The sequence below is a fragment of the Lonchura striata genome, chromosome 9 (assembly GCF_050655825.1).
Source record: "Lonchura striata isolate lonStrDom1 chromosome 9, ASM5065582v1, whole genome shotgun sequence".
NCBI classification, from domain to species: Eukaryota; Metazoa; Chordata; class Aves; order Passeriformes; family Estrildidae; genus Lonchura; species Lonchura striata.
In genome coordinates, this window is record NC_140711.1 from 26,843,771 (window position 1) to 26,864,981 (window position 21,211).

The 21,211-nt window shown below is 41.6% G+C and overlaps 1 protein-coding gene across 4 annotated transcripts in view; it reads right to left on the minus strand.

Annotated features, from left to right (window-relative positions):
• Window positions 1-3,286: 3,286 nt before the first annotated feature.
• FNDC3B (fibronectin type III domain containing 3B) overlaps window positions 3,287-21,211 on the minus strand; it is a 188,077-nt gene continuing 170,152 nt past the window's right edge. For all 4 annotated transcript variants that reach the window (XM_021548251.3, XM_085587356.1, XM_085587357.1 and 1 more), the window contains 3 exons: window positions 17,335-17,501; window positions 14,461-14,588; window positions 3,287-6,852 (listed from right to left, as the gene is read on the minus strand). In XM_021548251.3, coding sequence (XP_021403926.1) covers window positions 6,550-6,852; window positions 14,461-14,588; window positions 17,335-17,501 — 598 coding nt within the window. In that variant the 3' untranslated portion in view covers window positions 3,287-6,549. The remainder of the gene's footprint in view (window positions 6,853-14,460; window positions 14,589-17,334; window positions 17,502-21,211) is intronic.

The window sequence follows — 21,211 nt, forward strand, 5'->3', positions numbered from 1 at the left end:
AATGGTTTGGGTTGGAAGAAACCTTAAAGACCATCTAGTCCCAACACCCTGACATGGGCAGGGACATCTTCCACTATCCCAGGCTGCTCAGAACCCAACCCAACCTGGCCATGAGCACTACCAGGGATGGGGCAGCCACAACTTCCCTGGGCAACCTGTGCCAGGGCCACGCCACCCTCACAGGGAAGTCACCTCAGACCAGCTGTGGTGTCAAAACCCTTGAGAGGTCTGTATTTACCTGCTTCCTTTCAGTCTTTTCTGCAGGCTCGTGCCTGATTTCCCACACTGGAATCTGGACTCAGCCACGCAGCCAGAGCAGTGCCACTGCCCCAGGCTGTGTCCAGATGTGCATCCTCCCTGTGAGACAGGCTGATGTGAGCCAAGGAACGGGGCTTGCACCATCCCTGCCCAGATGAGGCTCACTCAGAGAAAAACCAGAGGTTTGAACAGCTGGGATGCTTTTGGTTCCAGAACACTGAAGTCAATCACCTGACACTTTAAGCAGGACACAGGACAGAGCCATAGAGAGCACAGGAACAAGCCATAGAGAACACTAACCCAGAGCTCCATCCAACAATACAAACTCCACACAGCAGCATCCCAGGGGATATTTGGCTCTGCTGGGGGCAAAGACCTGATTTTCTCAGCAAACCCTGATGAGCTGCAGCCATGGCTGGGCAAGGAATAAGTGCATCCTGCCTGAGTGCAGCCAGGGAACACCAACATCACCAGTGCTGCACAGCCTCTCAGCCCAGGACACCACCACCAGCTCACAAACTTGTTATGGAAAGAAAGAGCATTTGAGCTAGAAATTTAAAAAGACAATATTTGCATTGGATTAGGGTGAATTTTTCAACTCTATTCACAAGTTAATCCTCACAAGACTTCTGCATCCCTACTGTTTGCTCTATTTTATTTGTAGAGAGTAATAGCATTCGTATGTCAGAAAGTGAGAGAGATGAGCTAATAAAATCACTAAGAAATGACATCCACTGAGCACACTGACCCAAGCAGTTATTTATTAACCATGTCAGGAGACCTAAAAATAGCTTTGATTGCATGCAAGACCATCTATGCCACCAATTATTGCAGCAAATGTAACTACTCAAACTAATAACAGCACATTCACTTATATAACAGCAGATCCCAGGCTAATCCACTGTGTTTGAAAGCATCTTGTGAAGCTTTTTTTTATTTCACTGAGCTAAGAAACTGGGCATTGTAAGAACAATTTTGAAGGCAAAAGCAGATGTAATTGTTCAGAATGTAGTACCTTTAAAATAGCCTTTTCAGGGGATCTCAGCTGGCTTTTCTGCTCAGCCATAAAAACAGTGAAACAAAATGTCCATATTCATCTCTACTTACTTGTGGTTCTCACTCTGAGAAAAAGAAAGATAACATTTGCATCTTTACTCCAGGCCAGGTTAAGGACAGGATATAATTCTACACCACTTCAATAAATGACAATTCATCATGAACTCTGAAATAATTCTAGAAAAGCATTTGCAGAGGAAATATTATTTATACTTCATATTACCACATAAATTTCTTCTTGCCTCTGACACCTTTGGCTGCAAGACAGGTCTAGCAGAACCATCCTGTTGATGTAGCTGTCATTAATGCTGGAGAAGAATCACTCTATGTCCACAGGCCATAAATTGATAGAATGGAATCATAGAATGGTTTGGGTTGGAAGGGGCTTTCATGATCATCTGCTTCCAGCCCAAATATTTAATTTTCAGGGGGATTTTAAATATCTCAGCTATGCTTCAGGGTGGGATGGTCAGGCAGGAGAGCCTTGATCCTCTGGCACAGCACTGGCACTACGACTCCCCCACACCCCCCTTCAGCTTTTTTTTTTTATAGCACACTGGATTTGAGCATCTCCTCAAACTCAGAGACACAGGTGAGCCTGTGGAAAAGCTCCACAGGAGGTGAACAGCAGGGACTGATGTCACTGCAGATCCTGTGTGCTCCCAACTCCTCCAGGGAGCGCGTGGCTCGGCTCGTGCCACACGTGGCTTTGACCCCCTGGCTCCTCAGAGAGACCCCAACGGGGCTCAGCTCTCCTGCACCACACCAAACATGCTCCAAGCTGGCAGGAGCGACTGAAGTGAGGAGCAAAACAAATTCCAGGCGTTGGCTTTTGAGCAGCTCTGTGATTACTGAGAGGAGAGAATCTCTGCTGCCATAGAAACGGCAGCACCAGCCTGGGGACCACGCGCTGCTGGGGCACACCTGGCACTGCTGACACGGTGGCACGTGCCCCAGCCCACTGCTGCACCACCCCACCACAAAAATACCCCAAACACGAGCCTCTGCTCTCTTCCAGAACTTTCCAAAGTTGATACTTCTCTCGCCAGCAGGCAAAGAGCTGCTAGTAAATACAGCATCAGCCAAGCCCGGTTAGAACCTGCTCTGCACTTCCTCACAAAACAAAACCCATGGTAAATTTGGTGCTACTTACCCAGCTCTGCACAGCCTGGGTGTGGGAAAGGCACCCAGCACCTCTGCTAAAACCTGTGGGTGATAACAGCACAAGGTAACATTCAGAACTCCAACAGCAAATGTTTAAATCCTGCTTCTCTCCCACGCGCTCTCACCGTCCTCCAGCATCTCTGTAGACACCCCTGGCAATTAACCAGGGACCACTGAAAATAAAAGATCTCCTCAGATGGCAAAGTGCTGATTATTATTTTATAGACATATGTAAAAGATTTTGTTAAAGAGCTTGTCTTGGCAAGCACTAATAAAAAATAAAAAAAAAGCTGAGCAACCAAATGAAAAAAGGTACTGTATTCCCCTAGGAAAACCCCACTCCTGTTGTAAACTGAAGTAATTAAAAAAGCAAAGAAATCAACTGTTGTATTTATGCAGTGACTTGAAGAAAAGCATTAAAAAATTAACATGAATGTGTTTGAAAAGAAGCATGTATACACAGTAGATTATTTCATCATGATGAGGAATTGAATTTGTTGTGCATAATTAGTAAGTTAAAAGCTCTAGTATTTCAAGTGTTTAATTACTGAGAGAGAACAAACCTGGGTATGTTTCTATAAATATAAATCATACAAGCTATTTAAAAGAAGTGATTATAACACCTAACTTTCAGATTATCACTATAACCTTACTCTTCACAAAACCACAAAAACCACTCCAGTTACAGACCAGAAACATCCTGAGGTAAATTCAGGGTTCCCACCCTTGCTCCAGGATGCACAACAGCACTAACCTGCCAGAAGGGGCCACGTCAACCCAAAGGGCTGTGTTCAATTAAAATGAAGAATTAAAACAGAAAGAATTAAAACATTTATTGGGCATAAATATATTACATATACACTACAGATACAGTTAAGTCTTACATACATAGTGTAGTATTTGCAAAATCTATACATTAAAATTGATATGGCAGTTTTAATATAATGCATATGAAATAGTCTAAAATTTACAATACAAGAAAACTGCTGATTATTTTTTTTTTTAAAGTTGAAAAGCTTGGAATGTATGTTCCCATAGTGAGGTAAAAACATTTTATTTTTTCTTTTTCAATTTAAAGAACTGTGCAAGGATAAGGTTCATACACATTCAATTAGGGCACTTCTCAATTGTGACACTGAATACTGAGCTACTGGAGCCAACAAACAGGATTAGAAAACACTTCAAGTTCATAAAGAAAAAGGCAGAACAATATAAAAACATCTCTCTCCTTCCTCAAGGGTATTAAATACGTAGTGTTTCATTCTACCTTTGTTGGTGGTGGTGGTGATTTCTGTGAGAGCAGAGCGCCCTGGGCTCGGATCCAACACCTGCCACTGCTGGACCAGGGGCACGAGGAGGTTTGGGAAGGGCCAAGGCATCAGCAGTGGTGGGTCAGGGACAACATCCCTCAGAAGAGAAGGGTGTGACACCAGTCATCTTTGTCACCGACACACAGGTGACAATCAGATCCCCGTGGCAGGAGGCACAGGCTGAAAAGGCCAAATCCACGGGGCCTGTCCCAGCTGCTCCAGCAGGATCTCCCAAAAGCTCAGGCGTGGACTGGGGGCTCTGGTTGGTGTGGGTACAAGGATCAGCAGTGACAGAGATGCTCTGAGTGGGACTGGCTGCTCTCCCCTCCACGTCTGCTCACTGCTTTTAGTAGCACTCGTATTTCAAACTTTCAAAATCGCTAATCTAGAGCACATTGGGTTTTTTCCTTTCTTTATTAAAGCAGTTTTGTTTTCTTTTCTTTAAAAAAACAAAGGTGTCAAGCTCGGATTTCATAGCAGCACTGCTCAAACAATATACCAAAAATAAAAAAAGGCAATCTATTCAAATTTCTGGGTTTTTCCAAACTAGCGGTCTTTTCATTGTTTTAAAAAATACACTCTTCTCCCCTCCAATGAAAACAGCTGTATACTTTTTGCTCACAAAATACAGATGCAAGGTCACAGAATTTCATATCACAAATAAATTTAAATAAGATGTAAATAAATTTGACAAGCCATGACTTTGGCAAAAAACAAAAAAAAATATATATTTAGCTCAATGCCATTAGTTTGCAAGGCTAAATCAAACTAATTATAGTCAATAACAAAATACAGAACATTTCTAATATTTGCTACATCTAGAGAGGCACACAGAATAATTCATTGATCTTAGCACTTTCTTTCCAGAGATGATTTTGTTTTTGGATACATGTAAACGTTTGAATCACTGATAATGGGGTTTTTTTTGGCATTTAATGTACTAGATGCTCCCATCTTCAAAAACACAAGAAAATGCAAGAAGATTAATAATACTAGGAATGCTGCCAGGTAAAAAGTTGACCTAAAGTACAACAGTATAAAACAGACAAAATGTAACATGCTATAGGGAGGGTGGAGAGGGGGGTTTAGATTAGTACATAAGTACACTTTTTATTTTTTATTTTTTTACAATAAATAAAAAGATTGCACTGTAATTGGTATTTAAAGTACTGTATGCAGTATATAGTATAAATAAACCTAAAAACAAAAATAATGTTGTTTTTTTCCCCATTACTTTGGTTAAGGGAATATTATGCTAGTACAGGACACTGAATCTTAGACGATGGAGACAGAGCACAAAAAAGCTAGGACAAAAGCAAAATCAAGTAGCAAAAATATACAAAAACAAGAGGCAGGGAAATACACTGTGTCTGTTGCACCCTTTTGGAATCTATTTGCACCTCCAGCTCATTTATGTCCCTGAGGTACTTGCAAAATGTTGACTTAATATAAATAATCCCATGACTCAAGAGTTAAAAATCTAGTGTCTCGATGGATTAAAACGTGTCTGGGAAGGGGCAGGCAGGAGGGGGACACTGCCACCAGAGCAGGGACCATTCCTCTGCAGGACTCTCATCTCACTTCTGCCAGGTACCAAGTTATTTCAATCAGCCCCATGGTAAGAACAGCATAGACACCCTTCTAAGGTATTTAAAACAAACAGATGTGATTTCTGATACCTCCAAGAAAGTTCCATAAAATAGATACCCCTCCAAAAATAACAATAATATTAATAATAAAAAAAAAGATCTACTGACAATAAAGTTTGCTTCCATTGAGTGTAAATCTCACCTAATTCAGTAGAGGCAGTAAGCTGTCACCAGCTCGAATCATATAAATCAGGCTGAATGTAATAGAATAATATCTAGTATTAGATTAGGAATACTTATATACAGTGACAAACAGACAAGTTAAAGCAGCTTTTAAATAGCTGAACATGGGAATAACTAACTATTGCACAATGCCCTCTTACTTAAAATTACTGCTAGGAATCAACATGGTAAAAAAAAAAAATCTATAATGCTTCATAATTTATACGTAGTTTGGTTATTTGATTTCTTATACAGGCAGTTTATAGTGTTTGCAACTGTAAAAATAACAGGCAACTAAGAAAGTCTTTCAACTGCAGGATGTTGTTCCAATTTAAATGCACTGAACAGTTAAAACAAAAACTTAGGTTTTATCTTGAAAAATTGGGGCAAATGTAGTGAATAATTCATAGGCAAAATTGCTAATACTGTTCAAGGAAAAACTGGTACTTGACTAACACTGTATTCTAGTCTTACCACTATACATACTTGTGACTAATGTTTAGTAGGAAAAAGAAGAGACAAAAACATGACTCATTATTAAAATTTCCTAAATAGTAAGATAAAATAAGAGACTGCATGAACTTCAGTGAAAAAAGCCAAAACCAACCTTGAAAAGGCAAATCGTTGACAATTTTGAAATCGTGAAGGAAAAAAAAAAAAATCTTGCTTTTGGTATCTGGTTTGCTTGTTTCTCCAGTTTGACCACTTCCTAGTTCTGAATTTCAAAAAGGTGCATCAAAACACTGATTTATCTTTAACTGTAAAAACAAGAGCAGTATATAAAAACGCACGGTAGAATGAAGGGTTTCGAAACAGCAACAACAACAACCAAAAACAAAAACAAAAAAAAGGAGGAAAAAAACCAGGAAAAGGAGGAATATCTGAATAAATGTGTGGATTATAATGCGTAGCATTAGTTAAACCTGTACTTTAAACTCCGGTTGAATTGTCTACTTCATGAAGAAGTACTGTAATATACAGGCGAAGAGGATGGAGAGGCTGGCGAAGCCCAGCACGATGAGGGCGGCGAACTGCTCGTCCGTGGGCAGCGCGGCCTTGGCGCTGGCGGCGCCCGGCTCGGCCGGCAGCGCCAGGGCGCCGCGCTGCAGCGCGAAGGCCGCCGAGGGGCTGAAGGGGCCGCTCAGCTCCTGCCAGGGCTCCAGGCACCGGCGGCAGGCGCAGACGCGGAACCGATAGTCCGTGTTCAGCTGAAGGCCTGAGATGTGGAATGTGGTTTCTTCTCCCTTGTAGACCTTAAAAACAAAGCAGGCAGCGCGGTCAGACAAAGCTCGTCCCGCTTCCGCGGCGGCTGCGCCGCGCAAGGTCAGGCTCTGCCCTGAGGTTTATGTTTAAAGTTTTACAGATCCTGTACTAGTGAATATGATTCCTGCATCAGTGAGCAACAGAGTTTTAGTAAGCTCTCTCCACAGAGAGACAAAACAGACAGAAAACAGGCAGACAAAACAATCCTTCCAAGCCTAAGAACCAAGGTCACCCTTGAGCCTGAGAACCAAGGTCACCCTCAAGCCTGAGAACCAAGGTCACCCTTGAGCCTGAGAACCAAGGTCACCCTCGAGCCTGAGAACCAAGGTTACCCTTGAGCCTGAGAACCAAGGTCACCCTTGAGCCTGAGAACCAAGGTCACCCTCAAACCTGCGAACCAAGGTCACCCTCAAGCCTAAGAACCAAGGTCACCCTCAAGCCTGAGAACCAAGGTCACCCTCGAGCCTGAGAACCAAGGTCACCCTCAAGCCTAAGAACCAAGGTCACCCTCGAGCCTAAGAACCAAGGTCACCCTCCAGCCTAAGAACCAAGGTCACCCTCAAACCTGCGAACCAAGGTCACCCTCAAGCCTGAGAACCAAGGTCACCCTCGAGCCTGAGAACCAAGGTCACCCTCCAGCCTAAGAACCAAGGTCACCCTCAAACCTGAGAACCAAGGTCACCCTCAAACCTGAGAACCAAGGTCACCCTCGAGCCTGAGAACCAAGGTCACCCTCGAGCCTGAGAACCAAGGTCACCCTCAAGCCTAAGAACCAAGGTCACCCTCGCAGCCTCAGCCCCCAAAAAGTATGAACAAAAATGAATTTTGGGGGAATCAACTGAGGGAAGGTGACTTCATTACCTGAAGGTATAATTGTGACAATTAGCCCCTGATATGCAAATAGCCCAAACTTACATCTGTCTGAGAAACTCGTGACCGTTGTCCATCTTGGGTGTAGCCTCTGCAGGGTTTTTGCATTACCCAAGGTGTATATGCTGAAGGCCTTTAACAAATACCTGCTTTATTCTCTACTCTGTCCAGCCTCTGTTCTAGGCAGTCACTCCAGGCATCAAGTCAAGTCTCTAAGGAAATGCTTCTCAAAGGAAGGAACTCACTGGGTCCACGCAGATTTTGGAAAAACAGAGGCAAGTGGAGGAATTCTCAACAAGTCTCGACACAGTGCACACAGGGACAGACAACAAACACATCACTCAGTGCAGCAATGACAGCACACACTAATCTGTGGGCGTGATAAAGGCTACAAACGCACTTCTGCACTCTGAAAGTGTGACTGTACACCTAAAACATGTCTAGGACATAATCGCCCTGTCTGGCCCCAAAAGGAAGAAAACCTGCAAACGAGGTTATTGAAAGTCATTCAATGTGTAGTGGTAAAATTGCTTACAAATGTAATTTTAATGTATTTCCCCCTCATACTTTTCTCAAGAAACAGCAATCTTGCCAGAAATTGCACCTTGAGAACTGTGGAAATAATAAAGTATTATTAAGGTGTGAAAAATTTCCTCTTGATCGCATTATATTTGGTTGTTTACTAATCCAACCCCATCACCTATTTATATTAATCAAATGTAGGTACCACATGACGCAGAACACAAGTCACAGTATCAGAAACGAGCGAAAAAACTGAGGATCTGAGACAATTTTGTGGCTCAAATGGAAAAAAAAACCACTGGAAATATTCACAAACTCTGAAAACAAATAATTTATATAACGGAGAGTTGTTGAGCCTGGTATTTTATGAAATAAAAAAAAGTTATGTCTGCTGGGAAAAAAACATCCTGAAGTTCAGATACTTCTTCCTCTGCTCATTTACCATTTCCTGTCTCTTGGCTGTGGGAGCAGAAGCCTGAGAGCATCTCTGCCCTCCCAGAGGCAAGAACTCATCTTAGAAAAGGGAACAAGTGGGAAACTGGTCCCAAGCCCATAGAGGATTTCCTGTGTGTTACTCTGGAGTAAGAAATGAGGAGGAAAGAGAAGAAACATGCTCAACTAAAGACCACTGAAAGACTCAGCTTCCCAGCTTTCCTGCCCTGCTTGTCCCTGAGACTCATTCCTCGGTTAAACAGTAAGTTGCTGATTTTTTGAGAAGGTCTGTGACAAAAAGATTAAGGTTCTTCCTTCATTTGTCTTCTCCTTGCCTTTTCAGCTTTTCCAAATGCAGTTTGAATGATGGCGAGTCTGGGTTTCCAGACTAAGTGCTCTAACTGGCCCATGTTTCTTGCACCTCAGGCACAGATCAAGAAACAACATTTGAATAAACGTTTCCTTGCTCAAGTATTGCTCAGAACTTGCAGGAAGTTCCCTCCAGGTCAAGTGATAGGAATACAACAAATTCATCCCATAAACCCCTGTGACTGGCCACAGCCATGCACAGCTGCTTTTTGTCTTTGTTTGTCTTCCCAAAGCCAATGAGGAGTGAGTCACTGGGTTACACTAATTGCAGGGAAAACAAAACTGAAAGTGCTGTAGCAGCCCACAGAAGTGATGTGAGGGTTGAAATATCTGTTTGCACAGCAGCCCCCATCCCAAGAACACCTCTGCCACTCTTCTCCAATGGCAGTTCCATTTCTAACACCCACCTGCTGTGGGCAACTCTGTTGTCCCATAGGACAGGCAGGATTCTTCCACCAAACTCCCATTTCTTTAGATTCTGAGTCAGGGCAACTCAAAGTTCTGACAAAAAAATCTGTCAGCAAGATTTGCTTTCTGGTGCTGCTGAAATTAATAATTTAATTTCAAAACATATAGCCAGAAAAGCTCTATGTGCCTTTGCCACAAATAAACCTTTGCAACCAATACAATAACTTCTGAATCAAAATAAAAAACCCAATAAAATCCAAATAATGAGATTTAATTAAAAAAAATTACAATCTAAACTTTATAAATTACATTTAAGAGATACTAGCAATTCCATACATACAACCTGTCTTTGCACTGAAAATATCCTGTCCAGTAAAACAAAAAAATCCTGGGTTTTTTACTTGTTTTGTTCTGTCAGGGTGGTGAATAGCAGCGTAACTGGAGGCCAGGCTTGGCTAAATCAAAGACCTATATCTTCATTACAGTCTAACTAGTACAGTGGCCAAGTTCACTCAAGCCAGCTATTCAACATCACTTCTCATACAAAGGCCAGAAGCCAAGAAGAGTGTATTTGTAAGGGAAGTTTGAAAAATCGTTCAAAGTGGACAGATTATGTGAATTAATATTCACCAATGATAAAGACAAAACATTTCCTGCAGCAGCACTAAGATGGTTATGAGAATTGTCCTGCTTTCAGTGGTTTGGTGAGTATTTACCTCAGTGGACCTACCTATCAGTAACAGGTCAATAATTATTAAATTGTCTCCCAGTCCTGAGAGCAGCCTCTGTACCCTCTGCCAGGGGCTGCAGCAGCACCTCAGAGCTCTGGCAGGATGCCCCCAGCACAAACACATTTATTTGTGAACACTGCTACACTCTGCGAGTGGACTTCACATATACGACAGAAAAAAACCTTGACAACTGTGAATAAGGTCTTTAAATCTGCCAAACAAATATGAAATAAAATATAACTCTACGAAGCAGAAATATTATTTTATATGTAGTACATTATGCTTTGGATGCCAGCAAGTGAAGTGCCTATCCAATTTATCACTTTCAGTTCCTAAAAACAGCGTTTTGGTTTGGACACTTCAGAATACAATAAAAATGTGATAAGCTTTTTGCCTGGCTCCCTCAATGGAAATATCATCACAAGTAATAAACTGCTGCTGAAGACTCTTATGGTATTTGATCCTACTGATCGAGCTAGAGAGACAAGAGAATTCCTGCAGGCAAGGATTTCTCAATTTCACGGATCTCATTAAATAATTCCAACCCCATCTCCCTCCTTTGCAAACAATAACAATGACAGCCATAATTGCCCTAAAGAAACACACCAAAAAATACAAGGTAACCTCACCTGGTTGTTGCACCCTGATGCAATGGCCAATGTCTTTAATAGCTAATAAAAGCCTATTTTGTATGCTGATAAAAAGACAGAATCATAGAATGGTTTGGGTTGTAAAGGACCTTAAAGATCACCCAGTTCCAATCTCCTGCCATGGGCAGGGACATCTTCCACCAGACCAGGCTGCTCCAAGCCTGGTCTGTTCAACCTGGCCTTGGGCACTGCCAGGGATGGGTTTCAATTTATGTTGAAAACGTACCCACTTCAAAAGTTTAATTCCTTCTAAGTCACCTGACAGATTTCTTTTTAAGAAACTGGATTATAATTTCATCCAAACCCAACATCAGCTTCACTCACTCCACTGCTGAGATACTCAAAATCCCCTCAGAGTTGTGTGTCTCCTGACCAGAGAACCAACAGCGCCGCAGAGAACCTGCCTTGAGGTTGTCTGCACTGAAAAACACCAACCAAAGGAAATTATTTCCTCCATCTCATGACATAAAACTGACACCAGGAGGCAGAGGAAATACCCAAAGCAAGTGGCATTAATGCCAACAGGTACTTTGTTATTCAGTCATATTCTGGCACACAATCAGCACAAGTGCCTTTGACTTACTGAAAATAGAGAAGGAAACAAAAGTTTTGGCTGACTAAACTTTACAGAAATTATCAGTTCACTAAAGTGTTTCAGATATTCTGTGTGTGTCTACACAATATAATCCAAATTAAAAAAAACCCTAATAATTAAAATGCGAGCTTGGTGAGGACAACTGGGCTCTCCCAAGCACCGACCTCTCAGTGCAGACCTGAGAACTGCTAAGGGGATTTTCACACACCCAGTGTATCCTACCCATATTTTTTCTTATTCTGGAAAGCATTTGGAGACAGGTTTTTTTTCTCAGAAGATAAGTGGCAGAAGCTGATGAAATACTGCTGCCTCCAAATTCTTGGAAATTTCAAAGGTAGAACATTTTGCTTCAGTTGCAAACAATTTAAGGATAAAGAAGCCTTAAAAAGTTCAGCTCTCATTCTCCATGGTCAGCTCTTAAAAGGATTTGGCTTCTGGGTGATTTCATCCCCAGAGCTGCTCAACTGGGAAACCAAACCTTAGGCTGCTGGGCATTCCAGCTGTTATCCCAATCTGCAGCTCCTGTGGGTGCTGCACAGCCCAGCCCACTCCCCTAAATCCAGATTAAAGCTATGCAAACACAGAGACAATTTAATACACTTTGGAGATAAAGTCTGACTGAGTGAGCTATACTGGATAGAAGTGCAAGAAATAGAAAAACAAATCCAGGCCACTGATTCCTGGAATCTCCTGTGGCTTACATCCTGATTCATAAACAAGGAAGATTTGATTTCCTAAAAAGAATTTTCCCATTGATTTTTAAAAATTATCTGTAAAGATAAGCACACAAATACACAAAAAGGAACATACTGTGTGAGGAACAAGGAAAGGAGTAGTTAGCATTTTTTAAAATACACTCTCCAGGGAGCTAAAATGTCATCTGTTTAGCTCCAGCAATTCCAGTCCTTCAGACAATTCTCAGCAGAGAAATATTTACAAAATATTCTCCCAGAGGAGGGCAGGGATGGCTATAGTCCCAATCTGGAAAAAAAAAGCTTTTGAGTACTTTCATATCACTTTTGCTAGATCAAATAGTAAAAAATCAGCAGATTTTGGGTTGTGGAGGGCTACAAACACTGGGGTGCAGGGGAGGGAGGCAGCTCAGGTGTGACAGCTTTACCCAAGAGCATTATCAGTGGCTGATGTTGCATTCCATGAACAGCCTGAAAATCTAGAGTAGATTTCACTGGTGCCACCCTTCAAAACAATTTGCAAAATATTTCTACTATTATATACCCCTTTAGATATATATGTAAAATATATTTGTCACTTGCAGGGAACAAAATATGTTTAAAAATAAGTTTAGGACCTGCACTTCAAAGGTAATTAAGACATCACTAACATTAATGAACATATTGGTGGCAGTACTTGGCAGTTAAATAGTAACAGGTGATCACAGGCATGACAAAGCAGAGGTGAAATGCATTAGCCAGAAAAATCACTGAAAGGTGTTTCTGTATTTTATCTTCTGTGCACATTACAGGAGCTCAGAGCACACAGCCACTGCAGCTCATGGACAGGGACGTGCCCCAGTGCTGAGAGACCACCCACAGTCCTGATGGAGAAAAAACACCTTGATGGGCAAAGGTGAAACAGTGGAAGTCTCCCTCTTTCCCATGGCTGGTTATCAGCCAGCACAGCTACACAAGTCCCAGTGTCACTTGGAGTATCTCAGCCAGGAATCTTCTCCAGGGAGTTACAACTCCCACAAGAACCCTCATCAGGCTTGTGCCTCATGAGAAATGAAAACCTTCAACATAAGAAGACCCTGAAAGTATTTTTTACTTCCTTTTTACTTCCTTCACTGCTGTTTTGTTCACACCACAAGTCCTGGACTGTGCAGATGAAGCCATCACTTATGTGCCAGGAACATGAAGCTGTGCCCAGTTCTCCCCAAGGACTCCGGAACATTTTAAACTCTGGGACTCCATTCACTGAAGCTCTACCTGGAGGTGACACACCAAAGCTACTCTGTACATCAGGCAACAGCAAAATGGCTCCACTTATCCACTTGTCACTAACATTATGAGGCCAGCAAAGTGCACACGGGTTTCATTACCTACACCAGCACCAGAAATGTTTCCTGACAAAAAAAATCGTTAGGTTTCTGCATCTGTATCACCCCCATGAGTTGTCCTCCATTTTTGGTGTTATTTTTGATAATTCATTAGTTCACAGCAGTGCTCAAAAACAGCCTGAAGAGGAACAAAGACGCAGTTGCAAAGAAAGCACTAACTTACACATATTTTTAAGAGTTTAATTAGTGCAGCATAAGAGTTTAATTACCATAGCATATCTCATTTCCCTAATTTGGATTTATTTGGAATCTGCATGACAACGAAAGGAAGCACAGGAAAAAGAGAGCACACAGATGAAGTGCACTGCAAATCACACAGCCAGAGGTGTGATAGATGAAATAAAAGACCCAACTGTGAATGAGCTGTTCTGTTTCAGGGGCTCTGGGGAAGTATCCACTTGTGATGTCTAATCCAGACAAAGGAAAGCAGGATCAGCTGTACTTCACTGTCTTTATTTCCACAGTGAGAGAAAGGATACACAGGATACACGTGCATCAAAACCTCAGACAGGAACGAGACAGGTGAACAAACCACTTAAGGTATACTTGACTGAAAACCTTGATGGACAGTCTTGGAACTGGCTTAGAAAGATTCACCTTGTGACTTCACCTCACCTCCAGATAATGGTTAGAGCAGCCAGCTCAGAAGCAAGCATGGGTGGATAGAACTGTAACTTTTTAAAGGTTAGTACAATTAAAAATAGTGATTAGCCACAGAAAGAACACAAATCACTCCAATAAAATAATGATGTTCTATATACTCCCTTAGGGGAAAAAACAGCCCATTACAGCCCTTAATTTTGACTCAGCCTTTACCAAAGTGCACCTGACACATCACCATAGGGTGTAATTCAATACAGCAGAAAGAAGCAGCACAGTGGATTTTCAAAACCATTTCCATTATGCCATCAATTTAACAATATTAAATCCAGACCATTTCCTACCTGCTTGTATTCAGATTCTCTTCCAACCAGTACCTGCAGAACATAACCAACAGGATCTCCCTTCATGGGTGGGACCATTTCCCAGGTAACTTCACAGGAGTTTCCTCCCAACTGTGTTACTCGAGGGGCTACAATAAAAGGAAATGTGTTACTGTTTAATATAAAGACTGCACTGAAATCTTGTTTTATGAGCACTGTAATATATACCAGAACATTTTTTAAAGGCTAGAGCACCTCTTACCTGTCAGCTCTTTGAGCTGCTACAAAGGAGGAGTGGATTTAGAGAAAACTTCCAAAACTTAATTGCAGTGCTGTGCACTGATCTTTTCAAAGCAGAAGCCAATGCACAAATTACACAGGCATTCATAAAAGCAGCAATTCTGTGAAGTTCTGAGCAAACACCTGTGCCAGTGAAGATGCCTGTGCATCCCCCCCGTGCCACAAGGCATTGAAAGAAAGGAATAATGCCAAATATTTCATTCAGGAAAAACAGGAGAAGGAATGTGAGAAGAAAAGCTAAAGAATCTTATGAAGTCCAGCCTGGGAAGCAAAAGGACAAGCATAATTTTTAAGACTTGCACTTGAATATAACTCTGAGTCTGACACCCACTTGATCAGATCTGCTATTTGTAGTCAGACTTAAGACTAGTGCTCTCACTAGAACTCCAGAGAAATTCAATCTGTCAGCTGTTAGGAGGCTGCTGTCCTTGGCAGAGGCTCTCTCACCAGCTAAAGCCCAGGGATGCTGTGCCTTGACCCACAGCAAGCTCACGGGTCAGTCCAGCAGAGCCCACACAGGGGCAACACATTTTTATGTACAACAAAGCATCTGCCTCTGGAAGGCATGAAAAAAACTGCAACAGCATGAAGGGTTCACCAACCTCTTCATCAGGCAGAGCCAGCAAACACAATACCAAAAAAAAAAAAATAAAACTGGGAGAAACAAGAGAGCTGAACACTTGTATCAGGTGGTTAGCACATGCACGTGCAAGGACATGAGCTTGTTAAAGGCAATCCAGATCCCCAACCCTACAAAAACAGACAACAGGAGGGTCCACCAAAGAAACAAATGCTGGTGCATACATTACACAAATTTTAGACTGATTTGTTACTTCCCAAGAGGAACACTTGAATCATGAAGGCCCAAATGTAATCAATATCCATTTACTTCTCTCTGCACATCTGCTAGTATTGAGAGACTGATAATAGATGCCTTTATCTTAGCTGACAACAATCTCAATTTTTTTTTCCTTCTCCTTCCATCCCTCACTTCAATACATGTAGATTTTTAGAAAACACTGCCATTAACAACAAAGCTATTCTAGGGTCGGCATCACTGAGAGAGTAATTCGGAGACCTTACAGGAGAACACACACTTTCTTCTGATAGATAAAAAAGCCAATTTAAGTTTATCACGTAAATTCTTTTGTATTTCTCTGAGCACAGAAGGGAATCAACACCATAATTTTGCATCAGACCAGTCCTCCCCATGGCATCACCTCCCCTCTGCTCACTGGCAGAGTTTTGTCATGCCCTTTTCTCTGTCACAGCCAGTGTTCTGTCAGGTACCCAAGGTCCCAGCCCACACAGGACCTGGTATTTGCACCATTTTTACTCAGCTTGATACTCAGCCCAGGGGATGAGTCACACTTATCAGGGACTCAACAGGCAGACTGGGAGTTCAAAACAAACACCTAGGTGAGGTGAACTGAATAAAATGGATTTTTAAGCAACAAAATGCGAGTGTGACTACAGCAGCACCCTGGGTCATGCCAGGAGAGCTCCCTTCCCTAGGATGGGCAGCACATCCCACACCTGAGTAAAGGTGTGCACCAGGATACCTCACCCCTGGCTGAGGATCCTTACCCTCAATTACACAGGTATTTTTTGCTGGAGAGTGTTCTTCTCCCTGGGGGTGGCTCGAGCAGCTGACCCAGCAGGGAAAGGCATTCCCAGCAGTGTTCTCCCCTCTCTAAATATTTGTTTACAGAAGGTGTCAAAATCACCAAAGCCAGGTCTGAAGTACCAAGAAACAAACAAAACCTCTCTGACAAATTGTCAGTTGTTGTTTCTCTCAAAAAATCACAGGGCTTGACAGGGAGGACTTCAGCACCCAGGAGAAAAGGTGCTGATCTGACAGCCCATAGAGCAAACCCACTGCCTTTGTAACAGGCCTAAGAAGGACTAATTAAGCCTAGAGCAAAAGGTCTAATTACATGAAGTTTTATAATGAAACATCTTTCAGTGTGGGTTTTACTTCTGCTCCTTCCTTCCTCCTCTTCCTCGGGAGCATAATTACTTAGGACAAAATTTACACACAGCAAAAGACATTTCATTATAAAACTTCATTTAATTAGGCCTTTAGTTCTTCTAGTGGAACACATACTGAGTTCTAAGTCTAATGCTCTATATGTGAAATATAATAATTAATTTTATATATTAAAGGAAAAATAAACCCTGAAGACCTACATTGGACATCAAATACACAACAAAAAAAATTAAACTTTACTAAAGCTTAAGTTGGTAAGTACATACACACACACAATACAGCTGTTAGATCCCTTGTATAAATGCTGTGGTAATCCAGAGCAATCCCCTGGTAAACATTATTGACAGCAGCAGCATTTGAACAGTTTTTTTAATTACAACAGTGGCTGACATAACCTTTATGTTGCTTGTGTGATTTTTTCTGGGTGGTAATTTAGCTTCCCACCATTAAATAACTTCACAACTCAAGAGAAACCTACAGTCAGCACAAACTGGTTCTTCACAAGTGTTAGTACTACTTATGGTAACCCTTACAACCTCCCCTCATACTTACCAATTACATAAATATTTACATATTACTTACACGTAAAAAACCATACCACATACCTTTGATTGCAGGTGGGAGTGACTTAGTTGTGCAGAAAGTACAGATTTCTGAGAAAGGTCCCTCCCCAGCATCATTGACTGCCTGTATTCTGAATGAGTAACAGGTGGATTCTGTCAGCCTCTGGATCTTGTATGTGTGACTTGGTCCCCTATAAATTGGGATAAACCTGAAACAATAAAAATGAGAATATCTAGTTACACTTGAGTGGCACTGACATTTCTGGTTATTACACTTACCAGCTCCAAGTATCCATCTTGTGAAAACTGGCACCACGTGCCCTGCAGGGCTGTTAAACACGTGTATAAAAATGTCCCATTAATAACACAATGACAATGAGGAGGAGGTCAGGGAAAGCAGAAGTTCATTGTCCCTTTGGAAACTACTGCCACCTTGCAAAATGATTGCATGAATTAACAGGAAGAACATCTGTCACTGGGTTCCCTACCACCATGGAATCAAAATGGATTCAGCCTGTGCCCTGCTCCAATGCACCATGTGTGCTGCTGGTTTACATGCATGATGAAAACACAATTAGTATGCTGACCCTTTAATGGATTTGGACTTCATTTGCACATTAAGACACAAAGGCCGTGTCTTTCAGCCATCTGTGTCATCTTCCAAAATACTTCCACTGACAAGACTAAACAAGAGCACACACAAACTTATCCAACAATGAACAAAATCAAAGTCATTAAAAAAAAATTATATAGGTGATAAAGAGAATCGGACTTCTACTTTCTACTGCTCTGCTCAGATAAATGCTTTTCACTAACAGCTGTATGTCAGCCAGCAATTTCTAGCTAAGCTGACCCCCAGGAGCTGAGCACAGTGGGGATGGAAGCAAATAAAGAGGAAGCACCCAGACTGTGCATCCATCCACTCAGCCTCCACCAGGGAACATTGCATGCAATAGTCCTGGCCTTGGAGAACAGAAAATTTGCTGTGTAGGCTCACATACTATTGTTTTATTATTTAGTACCCTTATTCAAGTATCTTAACCATTTGAGAAGGTTTTAAATCACCAGGAAGCCAAGAGATATTTTCCTTTGACCTCCCTATCTAGGTGCTAGCTTTATCCTTTGCCTTTGTATGAGATACAGAGTACAACCAATTTGAGCATTTCAAAGGAACTGGGTCTGTCATTAGCTCTCAGGGACAGAAATCAATTTGTATTACGTTGTGATTGCAACCCACGTAAGTACAAACAGAGATCAAGAATCATCTGTAATAAAAGGAAATAGTCAGGTAATTCAAATTGCTAGAAATGTACTCTGACGATTAATGTGACTTACTAGCGAGTTTTAGTGAGACCCACACTTTGATAGGAAACTAAAGATCTGTGCCCACAAGTTTTTAGGAGGAGAATTTAGAGCCAGTTTCCAAAGAATTGTTTTCCAAACCTTATGCTTACCCAGTTTAAGGTCTCCCTGCTATTCCACATTTCTGAGGCTCAGGTAAGCAGCCACAGCATATTTCAAAAGACTGACACAAACCTGTGCTCACGGAATAAAATTCCTTGAGATCTACTGCGTGATGAGCAAAGAACACATACTCAGGACAGCATTGAGGCTCAAGAGACAAGACACTCTCCCTCTGCCCTTCTTGCAGCTCAATCAGGCAGCTGGCTCAGAAACCACTGTACTACTCAGTGTAGAGATTTGTCTCTGACCCTGATCCAAGAACGACAGAGAGCAAAAAAGATCCAATGCCTACTTTAGACTAATGACCTCTTTGCAATCATTTGTGGAGTTAGGTGAGCAAGGCAGGATAAATTTATCTTCCCAGCTAGCAGACAAGCAAAGCCTCGCTCCAGGTTGGGCCTAAGGCACATTTATAGTCATTCATATGGCCAATTCCAATGACTCAAATGACATTTTCACCTTCTGGATATGACAAAGGTCACTAACACTTCCTAACACTGAGGAAGTGAGCTGGAAAAACATTTGAGTTCCTTCTGTCATTTGGGAACTGGACTAATACTCCCAGTTCAGTTAATACCAATACTCCCATCCAGTTCCCATCTCCACTCATTTCTGCTTCTCTGTCTCTAAAAACATCTGTCATGAAAGCAAGAACTGTTACAGAGAAACTTGCACCACAGCAAGCACACTGAAAACTTCTGAGATTTGACCATCTCTGAAGAAAGAGGGCTTCATTGTGACACTAATGCTTTGTAATTGTGTATGAAGATATAGATCATGATGTAAGGCATGTAATGAAGATAAATGCTAACTTCAAAATACTTGTGATTTTCTGTTAAGGTACTATTTTCCTCATGTGTAAAGTAGGCATATCTTAATCCTCCAGGATTATTTCTGTTATCTTAAAAAATATTGTAGTTAATTGATATAGGTGGCTATAGGTATGAAGCAGTCTTTTTTCACTCTTCTGGGCTTTCTGCTGGAGGACCACAATGAATTTAGAGTTGAGTCAGTGTAACTACACATTGCTACTGTGAGGCAGCATACACTATTAAGATCGTTAAAAACTATCTAAACTGAGGCAACACGTTCTTATTATTGCAATTTCATTTTTAAAATCTAAATCTATTTTAAAAAGAACATTTGAACATGAGGTCTGTGTACCTCTGCCTCCTTGGCAAGTCTGTTATCTCTCACTGTGCTTCATCCAGGCCTAATTCTATACATTGCCTCAAGAACGAGTCAGCTCTGAGCTTGTTTGCAAGGACTTAAATATCTTATGCATTGAAATATTGACTTAATCTGTGTATGGAAACCTTCCCTATTCTCTATCTCCCTCTCATCTTCTTCAAAACAGGATGTTTTCAAATCTCAGAGGTTTGCCCAGTTGAATTCAAAAGACAGTAACTTACATACCTCATCTGCCACCCTGCCTCTGAAAACATTCAGCCTCTCTGGTTACTGGCATTCTCAATACAACTGTATTTTTTTTTTAAGTTTGCACCATCCACAATTAAACCTGATTTATTCTAATTTTCCATGCTGCAGTGTTGCCTCTCCTCTCCACTAAATTAACAGCAGATACCAAAAAGAAAGCAACTTTCTCCAGGGATGGAGAAACTACTTCTCCCCCAGAAGCGACTTCTCCCTCACCTCACAGAGTGATCCCAATTCTCCCTTCCCAAACATTCTCACATCAGCCACAGATTATTCATTTACCTGCACACAGCAGAGGAGAGAGAACATTGTGTTCTACAGCAATTGTTAGGGAGACACCACTGCTGTTAGTTTTTCATCAATACCCTTCTATTCCCAGTGAAGATTTTCTTGGAAGTATTTTGCATGTCACAGCTATTTTGTTTCCTCCACTTCAGTCACTTCCAGTCAAGCAGAAGAGTATGAATGTACTTGCTCTACCTCTGCTCATTAATTTCTAGCACATTTTGAGCAGTAGGTTCCCTTTCAAACTCTTGGGTTTTGTTTATATTTTGGTAACCTGTTGGCTCTTGCAAGAATTTCATTTGCAAGAAATTCTACTGTATGGTACTAAGTAAGATGGCAATCTTGGGGGGAGGCACAAAGGCTGAGTGAGCCTTGAATGATTCTGTTATTTTCTCTCAAAATATGTGGTCAGATGTCAGGATTTCGGCTGGAGAGAAATCATTAACTCACAGTCCAACCTGGTGACCAGAGGCTTCACACCAGCACACAAAGGCAACTGCCTAATTAGAAACTGAACTACAAGAATTTCACAAACCAACAGCTCTTTGAATATTATTAATGCTACATCACATTAGTTACACATTTACTGCCCCACCTACTTTCTTAGACTGTTTCTCTAATTTGGTTGAAGAACATTATCAGAGACTCACTGATTTATGGGATTTTCTCTCTCCACCAGCAGCTCCCTGTACTGTAGGTGGCAACAAGGAAAGCAAAGCTTCAAAACCATCTA